Genomic DNA, 16,320 nt, shown 5'->3' with positions numbered 1-16,320 from the left:
ACCATCACTGTGTGCACTATTCCTGTGCTATGCCATCACTGTGTGCTCTATGCCTGTGCTATACCATCACTGTGTGCACCATTCCTCTGCTATACCATCACTGTGTGCACTATTCCAGCACTATACAATCACTGTGTGCACTATTCCTGTGCTATGCCATCACTGTGTGCTCTATGCCTGTGCTATACCATCACTGTGTGCACTGTTTCTGTGCTATGCCATCACTGTGTGCACTATTCCTGTGCTATGCCATCACTGTATGCACTATTTCTGTGCTATGACATCACTGTTTGCACTATTCCTGTGTTATGCCATCACTGTGTGCATTATCGTTGTTCTGAAACTTCATCATGTGCATTATCCCACTATTGGGACATCGTTGTGGGCTTTATCCCTGTGCATTATTCCAGTAATATGACATCAGTGTGACATCACTGTGTGCACTATTCCTCTGCTATACCATCACTGTGTGCACTATTCCAGCACTATACCATCACTGTGTGCACTGTTCCTGTGCTATGCCATCACTGTGCGCACTATTCCTGTGCAACGCCATCACTGTGTGCACTATTCCTGTGCAATGCCATCACTGTGTGCACTATTCCTGAGCTATGCCATCACTGTGTGCACTATTCCTGTGCTATGATATTACTGTGTGCACTATTCCTGTGCTATATTACTGTGTGCACTATTCCTGTGCTATGATATCACTGTGAGTAATAGTCCTGTGCTATGATATCACTGTGAGTAATATTCCTGTGCTTTGACATCACTGTAATTTTGCTGCACTGTTGAAGGAGGTCATAGTGAGACAAGTGTTGCTTAGGGTTCCTCATGATCTCTGAGATGCTGATGGCAGAGGCAGCTTTGCCTTTGCAGCATGGGTGGAGTGCTTCAGAAAAGTGCTTGCAAGCGCATGATCCTTTCCTATGAAACCAGCCGCTCTGATATCCCACAGAGGTGGCCAGTAACCAGATCATCAGGCAACAAATTAAAGGATTTAGGGAATGTGCACACGTTGCGGATTTGGCCCTGCAGATCCGCCAGAGAATACAGTACAATGTTATCCTATGAAAAAAATATTAATGCTGTGCACATACTGCAGAAAAAGCAGCGGTTTATTTTCCGCAGTATGCCAATTCTTTGTGCGGATTCCGCAGCGTTTTTACACCCACTCCATTATAGGAATCTGCAGGTGTAAAAACGCAGGCGAAATCCGCACAAAACCCCGAATAAATCTGCAGAAAATCCGCAGGTAAAACGCAGGCATTTTGACCTGCGGATTCTGCCAAAAATAGCAGATTCTGCGCGGAAAATTCCGCACAGCAATCCACAACGTGTGCAAATCCCCTTAAAATCCCTCCATAAAGGATATTGCCAAATTGCTTGCTCCCCATTTTACAAGGTGAGACGACCCCTTTAAGTTTTAGCCATTTTTCATTGAGAATTCTAAATAATTACCATTCAGCAGAAGACACAATGTTGAAAAGTAAAGAGACGGTGACATCACACACAAGCTTCTTCATGAGCCCCATAGTGACCCCGGAAACAAACAATCGCGCTGCATCAGAGATTCAGGATTAGAAATGAAACACATTGTGCCAAAAAAAATAAAACAGATCCAAGGACAGAAGAAACCGCGACCCCGGACACACAGTGACACAGACACAAGGCATCAGTCTGCAGTCAGGTTATCACATTATTTTATCACAGAGCAGCTGAAGAAAAACTACAACTCCCATCATGCTTTAGTTATAGTTTTGCTACAAGTTGGAAACCAATGACTTATCTTAAAAAATAAATAAATAAATAAAGAATTAAAAAACCTTCTGAGTCTACCTATTCCACTGTTGTGTGGCTCTAAAGAGTGCGATATAATCACTCCTTACTGATTTCCTGGGGGCAGACTGACGTATATAGCAAGTTAGAGATTTTGAGGTTCCTCATGGGCGGATCTGGGGCGGAGCTTATCCAATAGATTGTTATCATAAATGGAAAAAAAAAAGCACAACTGAGATTCTATTAAAAAAAAAAAAAACACAAAAAGATTCTACTTGACAACAGCAATCATTAAATAAAGTCCACAAACTGAATTCATTAATACTTTGGTTTAAAAGACAAAATCCCATGAAATGACATAAAATAAGTGCGCCCTCTTTGTTGTTAAAGGGGTGGTACAAGATTAGTAAAACATGGCTGCTCCCCCCCCTTCTGGATTATGGACCCCAAGCAACTTGGAGAATTTGTAGGAAGAGTTCTGAGTACAAGAAAACATCGCTAAGACAATTACACTGCAGCATTTCATGTTTTTTGGAGGTTTCCTGCTCCTGTATCAAGTGGCGTTGTCTTCTTCATCCAGCAGATAATTTAGTCTGATGACAGTGCTGATAAAGTCACCTAATTCTACAAAATCTGCCGTCACGATGTTGATCCCGCTTTCTCCCGGCTTCTGCGTCCGCACCCAATGCATCATGGAGGGGAGAGCGCTGCGGAGAAACAAAAAACAGGAGCGTCAGCCATAGGACGACTTGCAATTTTAACATTTGGCGTCAATTTTAGAGGTGAACTGTGACATCGCTTATTGTGAATTTGTTACCTTTTAGGCTAATCCTGCCTGTGATGATAATGAGGTCGCTGAAAAGTCTGCAGTAAAGAGCAAGGAGGAAGAGTCTGAAACAGCTTCAGCTCTTGTGTGAAAGCTGCAAGTTTACCAGTTAACAATAATAAATTTTAAATAAAAGAAAATTAAGGATATTCAAAATAAAAAAAATTAAGAAAAAATCTGAAACAATATTTCACTTTCTGATGAAAGATTCGCTGCGTTTCAGACATTTCTTGCATCTTTCTTCCCCTGAAGGAAAAGCTAAAAACTTCAACTAAGTGAAATCTTATTTTTTGAGCTATCTAATCAGAATCATCCTAAAATTATGTGCAACTTAAAGGGGTGTCCAGATAGGAAAGGAAAGTGTGCAGTGGCTCGATGTGGCGGCGGACGTCTGTACTGTGACAGTGTGCGATGTCAATGCTGCCTCCATTCTCCGGTAATGACTATGTGATGAGCCGCGGGATCACAAAACGCCGCACTGAGATTCCCGACATCTCGTGCACACGCTGCTGATTTTTTCCTTGCAGATTTGGAGCGGTTTCACGTCTGCCGCTCGTCGCTGCTTTCACGTCTGCCGCTCGTCGCTGCTTTCAGCGCTTTTCACTCATTCACGTGACTGTGATAACAATGATCGTCCGTCTTTCCTGCCTAGAGATCCGTTTTGATGCAGAAATGTACTTACCGTGTGCACAAGGTCCTGCAGCAAACTGCAGCCACAACTTATACTTGGAATCGTCACACACCGGGAAATGAGTGAGAGGAATCGAGACGACGGCCGAGTGACACCCAACAAGTGTCACAACATCTAAAGTTCAGCAATTGATTGATATTTGCCCCATGTGCTGCCGACAATAAGGGGCAATAAAGGGCAATGTACAAATCACCATCAATGCAGCACATGGGGAATATAAGGCCCAAAAAAGAGCGCCATCCACTGGTCACATAACAGTACAGCACACTGTCTAAATAACAATACTGCAAAGTACCACACAATGTCTCTATACCACCATACAGTGCAGCCATCATATACTGCACACTGCTACACAATGTCTCTATACCGCCATACAGTGCAGCCACCATCATATACTGCACAGTACCACACAATGTCTCTATACCGCCATACAGTGCAGCCACCATCATATACTGCACAGTACCACACAATGTCTCTATACCGCCATACAGTGCAGCCATCATATACTGCACACTGCTACACAATGTCTCTATACCGCCATACAGTGCAGCCACCATCATATACTGCACAGTACCACACAATGTCTCTATACCGCCATACAGTGCAGCCACCATCATATACTGCACAGTACCACACAATGTCTCTATACCGCCATACAGTGCAGCCACCATCATATACTGCACAGTACCACACAATGTCTCTATACCACCATACAGTGCAGCCATCATATACTGCACACTGCTACACAATGTCTCTATACCGCCATACAGTGCAGCCACCATCATATACTGCACAGTACCACACAATGTCTCTATACCGCCATACAGTGCAGCCACCATCATATACTGCACAGTACCACACAATGTCTCTATACCGCCATACAGTGCAGCCACCATCATATACTGCACAGTACCACACAATGTCTCTATACCGCCATACAGTGCAGCCATCATATACTGCACACTGCCACACAATGCCTCTATACCGCCATACAGTGCAGCCATCATATACTGCACACTGCCACACAATGTCTCTATACCGCCATACAGTGCAGCCACCATCATATACTGCACAGTACCACACAATGTCTCTATACCGCCATACAGTGCAGCCACCATCATATACTGCACAGTACCACACAATGTCTCTATACCGCCATACAGTGCAGCCACCATCATATACTGCACAGTACCACACAATGTCTCTATACCGCCATACAGTGCAGCCATCATATACTGCACACTGCCACACAATGCCTCTATACTGCCATACAGTGCAGCCATCATATACTGCACACTGCCACACAATGTCTCTATACCGCCATACAGTGCAGCCACCATATACTGCACATTGCCACACAATGCCTCTATACCGCCATACAGTGCAGCCATCATATACTGCACACTGCCACACAATGCCTCTATACCGCCATACAGTGCAGCCATCATATACTGCACAGTACCACACAATGTCTCTATACCGCCATACAGTGCAGCCATCATATACTGCACATTGCCACACAATGTCTCTATACCGCCATACAGTGCAGCCATCATATACTGCACACTGCCACACAATGTCTCTATACCGCCATACAGTGCAGCCACCATCATATACTGCACACTGCCACACAATGCCTCTATACCGCCATACAGTGCAGCCATCATATACTGCACATTGCCACACAATGTCTCTATACCGCCATACAGTGCAGCCATCATATACTGCACACTGCCACACAATGTCTCTATACCGCCATACAGTGCAGCCACCATCATATACTGCACACTGCCACACAATGTCGCTATACCGCCATACAGTGCAGCCATCATATACTGCACACTGCCACACAATGTCTCTATACCGCCATACAGTGCAGCCACCATCATATACTGCACACTGCCACGCAATGTCTCTATACCGCCATACAGTGCAGCCATCATATACTGCACACTGCCACACAATGTCTCTATACCGCCATAAAGTGCAGCCATCATATACTGCACACTGCCACACAATGTCTCTATACCGCCATACAGTGCAGCCACCATCATATACTGCACACTGCCACACAATGTCTCTATACCGCCATACAGTGCAGCCATCATATACTGCACAGTACCACACAATGTCTCTATACCGCCATACAGTGCAGCCACCATCATATACTGCACACTGCCACACAATGTCTCTATACCGCCATACAGTGCAGCCGTCATATACTGCACACTGCCACACAATGTCTCTATACCACCATACAGTGCAGCCACCATCATATACTGCACACTGCCACACAATGTCTCTATACCGCCATACAGTGCAGCCATCATATACTGCACACTGCCACAAAATGTCTCTATACTGCCATACAGTGCAGCCATCATATACTGCACACTGCCACACAATGTCTCTATACCGCCATACAGTGCAGCCACCATCATATACTGCACACTGCCACACAATGTCTCTATACCGCCATACAGTGCAGCCATCATATACTGCACAGTACCACACAATGTCTCTACACCGCCATACAGTGCAGCCACCATCATATGCTGCACACTGCCACACAATGTCTCTATACCGCCATAAAGTGCAGCCACCATCATATACTGCACACTGCCACACAATGTCTCTATACCGCCATACAGTGCAGCCATCATATACTGCACACTGCCACACAATGTCTCTATACCGCCATACAGTGCAGCCGTCATATACTGCACACTGCCACACAATGTCTTTATACCGCCATAAAGTGCAGCCACCATCATATACTGCACACTGCCACACAATGTCTCTATACCGCCATACAGTGCAGCCATCATATACTGCACACTGCCACACAATGTCTCTATACCGCCATACAGTGCAGCCATTATATACTGCACACTGCCACACAATGTCTCTATACCGCCATACAGTGCAGCCATCATATACTGCACACTGCCACACAATGTCTCTATACCGCCATAAAGTGCAGCCACCATCATATACTGCACACTGCCACACAATGTCTCTATACCGCCATACAGTGCAGCCATTATATACTGCACACTGCCACACAATGTCTCTATACCGCCATACAGTGCAGCAGCCATCATATACTGCACACTGCCACACAATGTCTCTATACCACCATACAGTGCAGCCACCATCATATACTGCACACTGCCACACAATGTCTCTATACCGCCATACAGTGCAGATCATATACTGCACACTGCCACACAATGTCTCTATACCGCCATACAGTGGAGCCACCATCATATACTGCACACTGCCACACAATGTCTCTATACCGCCATACAGTGCAGCCATCATATACTGCACACTGCCACACAATGCCTCTAAACCGCCATACAGTGCAGCCACCATCATATACTGCACAGTACCACACAATGCCTCTATACCGCCATACAGTGCAGCAGCCATCATATACTGCACAGTACCACACAATTCCTCTATACCGCCATTCAGTGCAGCAGCCATCATATACTGCACAGTACCATACAATGCCTCTATACCGCCATACAGTGCAGCAGCCATCATATACTGCACAGTACCAGACAATGCCTCTATACCGCTATACAGTGCAGCAGCCATCATATACTGCACAGTACCACACAATGTCTCTATACCGCCATACAGTGCAGCTACCATCATATACTGCACACTGCCACACAATGTCTCTATACCGCCATACAGTGCAGCCATCATATACTGCACACTGCCACACAATGCCTCTATACCGCCATACAGTGCAGCAGCCATCATATACTGCACAGTACCATACAATGCCTACACACGGTCAAAATTGTTGGTACCCCTCGTTTAATGACAGATCAACCCACAATGGTCACAGAAATAACTTGAATCTGACAAAAGTAATAATAAATAAAAAATCTATAAAAATGAACAAATGAAAGTCAGACATTGCTTTTCCTCCATGCTTCCACAGAATTTAAAAAAAATAAATAAAACTCATGAAATCGGCCTGGACAGAAATGATGTTCCATTAACTTAATATTTTGCTGCACAACCTTTTGAGGCAATCACTGCAATCAAACGATTCCGGTAACTGTCAATGAGACTTCAGCGACTCTCGACAGGTATTTTGGCGCACTCCTCAAGAGCAAACTGCTCCAGTTGTCTCGTGTGTGAAGGTTGTCTTTTCCAGACGGCATGTTTCAGCTCTTTCCAAAGATCCTCAATAGGATTTAGGTCAGGGCTCATAAAAGGCCACTTGGGTGTTTTTAGCTGTGTGTTATGGGTTATTATCCTGTTGCACGACCCATGATCTACGACTGAGACCAAGCTTTCTGACACTGGTCTGCACATTTCTCTCTAGAATCCCTTAATAGTCTTGAGATTTCATTGTACCCAGCAAAGATTCTAGACTCCCTGTGCCAGATGCAGCAAAGCAGCCCCAGAACATAACAGAGCCTCCTCCATGTTTCACAGTAGGGACAGTGTTATTTTCTTGATATGCTTAATTTTTCTGTCTGTGAACATAGAGCTGATGTGCCTTGCCAAAAAGTTCCATTTTTGTCTCATCTGTCCATAGGACATTCTCCCAGAAGCTTTGTGGCTTGTCAACATGTAGCTTGGCAAATTCCAGTCTGGCTTTTTTATGATTTTTTTCAACAGTGGTGTCTTCCTTGGTCGTCTCCCATGAAGTCCACTTTGGCTCATACAACGACGGATGGTGCGATCTGATACTGATGTTCCTTGAGCTTGAAGTTCATCTTTAATATGGTTAGAAGTTTTTCTGGGCTCTTTTGTTACCATTCGTATTATCGGTCTCTTTGATTTGTCATCAATTCTCCTCTTGTCTACATTTTCCGCTAAGGCTTTAGTAGATTCAGGAGCAGCTTTGAATCTGATGGATTTAGACTTTGCTAACTCTGATGGATTTAGACTTTGCTAAACGTTGCGGTTTTCCCATGGTACCCCTGCGGACTCCTATCCCTTTGAGGGGTATTGACGCTACTCCTTTGGCGCAGAATAAACCCCAGTTTTGGACCCAGGTGGTAATGCGGGTTGCCCCGGACCACCAAGAAAATTGTATATTTTTGGTGTTGCACAATTTGCATGATACCATTGTTCTGGGTTTTCCTTGGTTGCAAACTCATAATCCTGTTTTGTATTGGGAATCTGTGTCTGTGGTGAGTTGGGGTTGTCAGTGTGTTCTTAGTGACACTCCTGTTTTCTCCACCTCTCCTCAGTCTCATGATATTCCTGATTATTTGGCTGATTTTTTTTATGTATTTAGTGAGAGAAAGTCTGCATCTTTGACTCCTCATAGGAGTTATAACTGTGCAATTGAGTTAATGCCCGGGTGTAAATTTCCCAAGGGTCGGCTTTTCAACTTATCGGTACCCGAACATGATGCTATGCGATCTTATAGCAAGGAGTCGTTGGAGAAGGGTCATATTAGACCATCCTCTTCACCTTTAGGTGCTGGGTTTTTTTTTGTGGCCAAGAAAGATGGTTCATTAAGGCCTTGTATTGACTATTGTTCTCTTAACAAAATCACTGTTAAATATCAGTATCCGTTACCCTTGATTTCTGATTTATTTTCCAGAGTTAAAAGTGCCTGCTGGTTTACCAAGCTTGACCTCTGGGGGGCATATAATCTTATTCGCATCAAGCACGGGGATGAATGGAAGACGGCGTTTCATACTCCGGAGGGACATTTTGAGTACCTGGTGATGCCTTTTGGGATCACTAATGCCCCTTCTGTCTTCCAATCTTTTATGAATGATATTTTCCGGGACTTTGTGGATAAGTTTTTGATAATTTATCTGGATGATATTTTGATCTTCTCCAAAGATTGGGATTCTCATGTGGAACATGTCCGGACTGTGTTCCGGATTTTGAGGGAAAATTCCCTGTATGTTAAGGGATCGAAGTGCCTCTTTGGTGTACAGAGCATTTCATGTTTGGGATTTATTTTGTCCCCGTCGGCTATTGAAATGGACCCGGCCAAGGTACAGGCCATTTATGATTGGGTTCAGCCCATTTCTTTGAAGGCTCTCCAGAAGTTTTTGGGTTTTGCTAATTTCTATCTTAAATTTATAGGTAATTTTTCTGGTATTGTCAAACCACTGACTGATCTGACCAAGAAGGGAGCTGATGTGGTGAATTGATCTCCAGAGGCTGTCTCAGCATTTCAGGAGCTTAAGCGGAGATTCACTTCTGCTCCGGTTCTACAGCAACCTGATGTCTCACTCCCATTTCAGGTGGAGGTAGATGCTTCTGAGATTGGTGCAGGAGCCGTTTTGTCCCAAAAAGATCCGGTGACTTCTAAAATGAATCCCTGTGCCTTCTTTTCTCAAAAATTCTCCCCATTTGAACATAACTATGACGTGGGGAATCGGGAATTGTTGGCCATGAAATGGGCATTTGAAGAGTGGAGTTGAAGAGTGGAGACATTGGTTGGAGGGAGCTAGACATCAAGTTGAGGTCCTCACCAACCACAAGAATATGATTTATCTTGAATCAGCCAAACGCTTGAATCCTAGACAGGCTAGGTGGGCCTTGTTTTTCACACATTTTAATTTTGTGGTCTCTTTTCTTCTGGGCACTAAGAATGTTAAGGCGGACACCCTTTCTAGGAGTTTCTTTGCGGATTCTCTTATTGTGACCGAGCCTACTACCATTCCAAATGAGGGGGTAGTTCTTTCTGCAATCTCACCCGATTTGAGACGTGCCCTGGAGGAATTTCAGGGGGACAAACCTGAGCATTGTCCTATGGGAAAATTGTATGTCCCTGACCAGTGGAGGAAGAGAGTAATGTATGAAATTCATTGCTCCGCGTTGGCTGATCATCCAGGTATGTTTGGTACCAGAGATTTGGTGAGTCGGTCTTTTTGGTGGCCTGCCTTATCTCATGATGTCAGGAATTTTTGTGCAGTCCTGTGGGACTTGTTCTCGGTCTAAACCCTGTTCTCGTTCTAGTGGGTTGTTGATGCCCTTGCCGGTGCCCACGAGGCCATGGACCCATATCTCAATGGATTTTATTTCTGATCTTCCCGTCTCTCAGAGAATGACTGTTATCTGGGTGATTTGTGATAGATTTTCTAAGATGATCCATCTTGTACCACTCCCAAAGTTGCCATCTTCTTCAGAGTTGGTGCTCTTGTTTTTACAACAGGTGGTTCGGTTGCACGGGATTCCTGAGAACATTGTGTCGGACAGAGGAGTCCAGTTTGTTTCCAGATTTTGGAGAGCTTTTTGTTCCAAACTGGGAATTCAGTTATCCTTCTCCTCTGCGTTTCACCCACAGACCAATGGGCAGACAGAGAACAAACCAGACTTTGGAGTCCTATTTGAGATGTTTTACATCTGATGATCAGGATGACTGGGTCTCATTTTTGCCCTTGGCTGAATTCGTGCTAAATAATAAAGCTAGTTCTGCCACTTTGATGTCGCCTTTTTTCTGTAACTTTGGGTTTCATCCTCGATTTTCTTCAGGGCAAGTGGAATCTTCGTCCTGCCCAGGTGTGGACACTGTGGTAGAGAGAATGCAGCAGATTTGGGACCAAGTGGTGGATAAGTTGTCCCTCTCTCAGGAAAAAGCCCAATGGTTTTCCAACCGGCATTGGACCATTGGTCCCCGGTTTAAAGTGGGTGATATGGTTTGGTTGTCGTCAAAGAATATTCCAATGAAGGTTGCGTCTCCAAAGTTCAAGCCAAGATTCATTGGACCTTATAAGATTTTGGAGATTCTTAATCCTGTTTCTTTTCGACTGGCTCTTCCAGTTACATTTAAGATCCATAACGTGTTTCATAAATCTCTGTTGAAGAGGTTTGTGGAGACAGTAGTTCCTATGGCGGTGCCTCCTGACCCCGTATTGGTTAAAGGCAATGTGGAATATGAGGTAGAGAAAATATTGGATTCTCATTTGGCTAGACAGAGACTCCAGTACTTGGTCAAATGGAAGGGTTATGGCCAGGAGGATAATTTTTGGGTCTCTGATTCTGACATTCATGCCGATAGATTGGTTCGTGCTTTTCACCGGGCCCATCCTGATTGGCCTGGTGGCGTGGATGAGGGTTCGGTGACCCCTCCTCGGGGGGGGGGGGGTACTGTTGTGCATTCGCTTTCTGGCCTACCTCTGGTTACTAGTGAAGTTAGTGGAGCTGGTTATATTGACAGAGGGGTCGCGAGTTCTCTTTCCAGGCTCCCTCTGGTGGTTACTGGAGGTGCTGATCTAATTAACAGAGGCCTGCCACCTGATAATGAGGAGGATGATTGGACATCTGGAGTTTCTGACTGGATTTAAGACAGCCAACTCCCTCTATCCCTGCTGGTGATTTTTTCCTGCCTCCTGAGGTCTTAGTTTCCAGCTCAGTCCCTGCATGCTCAGCTAAGTGTTCTTTTGCTATTGTTCACATTTGATCTGGTTTTGTCATTTCAGTTTTGTGTGGTCAGCCAGCTCCGACTTGGGCTGTGCTGAATTTCCATCCTTATGTTACTGCTTGTGCCAGTTTGTTTTTGTCCCTTATTAGATTGGCCTCTTTTTGCTCTGCTTTCAGAATATACCAGAGTGCTGATATAGTGGGCGAAGTCTAGTGACTTCAGTATTTTTCTATCAGACGTGTTGGGCATTTTTTGCAGGGTTTTTTGCGTGACTGCAGACAGAGTCTTTCCTTTTCTGTCTAGTTAGTGTGGGCCCCATCGTTTGCTCAGTCTATTTTCCTACCTGCGTTTGTGTTTTCATCTTGTCTCACCGACAATAAATGTTTGGGGGCTATCTATTCCTTTGGGGTCTGCTCTGGGGCAGTTTAGATTTCCCCTTTCTTGCTTTAGGCTTATTTAGTTATCCGTCTGTTTCGAGGCATCTAGGATCATCGTAGGTACGCTCCACGGCTACTGCTAGTTGTGTGGATAGGATCAGGGGTCTGCAATCCGCTTAGTTACCAACCTCTCTGGTTTTCTGTGGCTTAGCTTGGTCTTGCTTTCCTCTTCGGTCACCCAATCGTAACAGATACACACCATGTCACCAAACAGCACAGTGAGTATCTGTAGCCCTCTATACAGGCCACTCACTGATTTGAAGACTGTAGACACCTGTGATGCTAATTAGTGGACAAACCACAATTTAACATGTCCCTTTTATCACATTATTTTCAGGGGTACCATCATTTCTGTCCAGGCCTATTTCATGAGTTTTATTTTTTTTTTAAAATTCTGTGGAAGTGTAAGCAGGTGCCCGGATGCGGTAATGCAGAACAAGGTCTAACAGTGCGGTTTAATTTATTATAGTCAACCCCTCGCAAGGAGATAGCAAGTAATTAACAGTAGAATTATGATAATTCACAACAATCTTATTAATAAACGTCACTTATTGTGACTTCTTTGTCCTTAACTGCATGCAGTCCAATGAGAGTTGTTATACCGGCAGCGGCCGGTGGGAAGTGGTGAAGAAGTCTCTGCCCGGTGTGTGCTCCGCTGCACGCCTGCCGGCAAGGGAAATACACCTCATGATCCTGCACCTGGCACTCACTTCTCAATGTGAGCACCGCACATTGTCTGTCCGAGCACCTGAAGCTCTGCATGCTCACTGGTTCCGCGGGGCCCTCACGTAACCTCTGCCGGGTCTCAGCTCTGGACTCTCTTCTCGCACAGCGTGGCGTACACCTGCTTCCTCTCCCTGCTGGCGGGAACCTGCTCTCACCCCTGTCTTGCCACATCCCCTCTCACCAGGTCATGGGTGCTGTCCGGCTCCCTATTCTTTTTCCCCGGCAACACTGGACGCAGCCTCGACAGCTGGACCCGGCATTGCACAGATACCCGCAGCCCGGTCTTCCTCCTTACACTCTCACCCGATTTTAACTAACCATGGGCGAGAGCTCCTTCATCAAACATTCACATTCTTCCACTCCTTGAATAATTAGTTGCCACATAAATTGGTCTTGTTCATAACGAGTGGGAGGTACTCCGGCTGTCATTCGCTCTGACCGGCGTAATTCAGGTTGACTGATAGGAGGCGAGAGAATATTTTGCTCCGATGAATCTGCCGTCTGTAGCTTCAGGCCCGGACATTTCCCTGGGGCCAGGGGATGGTGAATTATTCAAGCCTGGGGCTGCGGCGAGTGTCTCTTCCTCAACCATTGGAGTGGGCGCTTCGGTGATGTCTGGCACTCTCTCTCCTTCCTCAGGACCCTGTGACAGACAGGGCAGTAACATACTGCGATGGACTATTCGGGTAGGCCTCCTTCTTCCCATTCGGGTTGAACTTCATACACCGGCCCATCAGAACCGACTCGGCGTTTCATCCGATGCAAGGTCTTCTCCCATCGATGTTCCAGCTTTCCCCGGGGCACTTGTTCCGGATCAACACCCGATCTCCTGTCCTTAGAGCTGTCCCTCGAATAGGCGTCATTTCGTGGTGCTGGAGTTCTCGGATCCTCGTCTGTACTAGCCGACGAAGAGTCTATAGTCGATGTCGATGTTCTCGGACCAAGGAAGACACCCCCGTCTGTGGGTAGTCTTTTTCCGGTTCCAACTTCAGCTCCGTGATCTCTCGTCCCTTTTGCCTGAACACCAAAGTATACGGTGTGTATCCTGTTGTACTGTGCACTTGATTATTGTACACGCAGACTAATTCAGCCACAAACTCAGGCAACCATATTTTCCGATCTTCCTCCTATGTTTGGAGCATCTGAATCAACGTTCGATTGAAACGTTCGCAGGCTCCATTCCCTTAGGATGATAGGGCATAGTCCTACACATCTCGATCCGGTACAAACGATGTAACTCCTCCATCACTTGACCTTGGAAGCAAGCACTTTGGTCAGAATGAATCCTTTTTGGGCAACCGTATACCCGGATAAAGTCTCGACAAATGGCCTGAATAATTGACTCAGCAGTCTGGTCCTGAGTCAGAGTCACCGCAGCAAACTTGGTGAAGTGATCGGTCATCACCAGACAGTGTTCGTACCCGAGATGTGCCAATCCTACGACTAAGTAGTCAATCATCCATAGCTCCAAGGGGGAAGAAGTCATGATTGTCTGCATCGGGGTTCTCTGCTCTGGAGGTTTAGCTAGTTCACAGCTCCGACATCTTTGACAAGCCTCCTCTACTGCAGTCCTCAATCAGGGGTGATACAGCAGCTTCTGTAACCACTGGAACATCTCCGGACCAAAGTGAGCCCCTATCTCATGGGCTTCTGTAGCCACAACACGGATCAACTTTTTCGGGAGCACTACTTGTCAAGTGACCCCCAATTCCCGAGTCAGCTGTACTCTTCTATATAGCAATCCATCTTCCAACTGGAGCCTCTCCCACTGCCTCAGGATCTGCAGAGCCCCTGGGGACAGAGCATCTCTCTCTCGCTGGCTGAAAAGGTGCTTCAGGGCCACCCACTGTCTCAGCTGGCCAAGTTCCTTATCTGCTTCTGAAGTTGCACCCAGTCATTCCGAGGTCATCCCAGCACCTGTTCTCCAGATATCTCTCCGATCTGCCCTGCATCGCCACCAACGACCTAGCAAGGCCCTGAAAACCAGGAATCTCTTCTGCTTCCAATTCTGCATCTTGGTCGCATTCAGGCTGCTCATGAGTCCCTCTCAAGAGAGCATCAGCATGCATATTCTTGGCCCCGGCCCGATAAGCGATCTTGTACCGATACTTCGCCATGCGGTCCACCCCTGAGATGGGCAACTGGTTGGCCACTGTCAGACTGATCACTGGGCCCCACTATGGCTGAGACACTTCTGGAAAACGACATCTAAAGTATGCTTCCAGCATGGTGCTCACTTGCGAACCAGTATCAATCAAGCAACGGACGGTTCGCCCATTCACTTCAGCCCAGATGGTAGGGCTCGTAGAAGTCAAACTTTCGGGACTGTCCTCTCTCCTCCTTGGTCTCTCAGGCTCCAGGCGGCGTCCCCCTGCCACGGAGCCCACTAGTTTAACGGCTGCCGAGGTAGGGACCGCCCCCGTCTCGCACACCCACGGGCAGAGTGTCTGGCATTCCCACACTTGAAACAACTCGGATTCCATTCTGTACAAGATTATCCCATTCCCTGGCGATATTCAATGAGTAAGCGGGATTCGAAGTCCCTCCTGTCTCTGGGTGTGTTTTGAGCTACAATGGGGGCTCTTCTGAGGCCAGACCTCTCTTCCTGCATTTCCCGTATTTCATTCTGGATCTCTCGGGCCGATTCTAGTTCAGCTGAGGGCAAGGCAGGTACCTCATTTCTCTAGACCATCTCTGCCAAGGCTCCTGTCCCCTGCTCCTGCTTTCTCACGCGCGCGTCCGCCCCAATTTCTAGGAAGGTCATACGCAGTTTGTCACGCTGGCGCTCACACAAGGCTTGCTTAAGCAACGCTTCCCTGAGGCCCATCACAAATTTATCTCAATATCACATTAGGGGGCCCACTCTTATTGCCCAAACATCATCCCGTTTGGCAATATGCGCTTTCACCTCTTGCAATGCATCAATGTATTGAGTCACTGACTCCCCCTCTCTCTGAACTCGGCGAAACATTTGCATCCGCAATTCCCCAATATTGGTGGGATCCCCATGCATCGCTTCCAAAATCTGCAACACCTTGTTCAGTGTGTCCCGTTCGTGGGGGGGCGCGAAACATTACAGAACATCGAGCCTCACCGTCCAGGGGCTTCACAGCAATCTCCGCTTGCATAGCGAGGTCATCGGGTGCATCCTCAACATGCCTTTTACCCACTCAGTCCAGTCCCATAGCATTAGGTTACTCCCCGTGAATTTTGGGAGATTGTTGAGCATGGCCCCCAGCGGTGAGCTGGACGTCAGGGCACTCATGATGGATTGGTCTGCTGCCTCTGCATTTGGAGACTGCATCCTGCCGACTAGGCCAAATGTAAGCAGGTTCAGGGATGCAGTAACGCAGGGAATGCAGAACATGGTCTAACACAGTGCAGATTAATTCATCACAATAGTGAACTCCTCGCAGGGAGATAACAAGTAACTAACAGTAGAATTATGATAATACACAGCAATCTTATTAATAAACTTCACTTATTCTGACTT

The 16,320-nt window shown here is 46.3% G+C and overlaps 1 protein-coding gene across 2 annotated transcripts in view; it reads right to left on the bottom strand.

Annotated features, from left to right (window-relative positions):
* The window catches only part of PLCXD3 (phosphatidylinositol specific phospholipase C X domain containing 3), a 156,004-nt gene that overhangs the window by 33,745 nt on the left and 105,939 nt on the right, over positions 1 to 16,320 (bottom strand). The window contains exon 3 of one of the 2 annotated variants that reach the window (XM_073562664.1): positions 1,687 to 2,486. The exons of the other annotated variant lie outside the window; for it this stretch is intronic. Coding sequence (XP_073418765.1) covers positions 2,333 to 2,486 — 154 coding nt within the window. The 3' untranslated portion in view covers positions 1,687 to 2,332. Of the gene's footprint in view, positions 1 to 1,686; positions 2,487 to 16,320 lie in introns of those variants that run through there. 2 annotated transcript variants of the gene reach the window in all.

The sequence above is a fragment of the Dendrobates tinctorius genome, unplaced genomic scaffold (assembly GCF_039654945.1).
Source record: "Dendrobates tinctorius isolate UK_male_01 unplaced genomic scaffold, ASM3965494v1 ptg000362l, whole genome shotgun sequence".
Classification (NCBI taxonomy): domain Eukaryota; kingdom Metazoa; phylum Chordata; class Amphibia; order Anura; family Dendrobatidae; genus Dendrobates; species Dendrobates tinctorius.
Note: the sequence above shows the minus strand (reverse complement) of the source record. Positions and strands in the feature narration are given on the sequence as shown.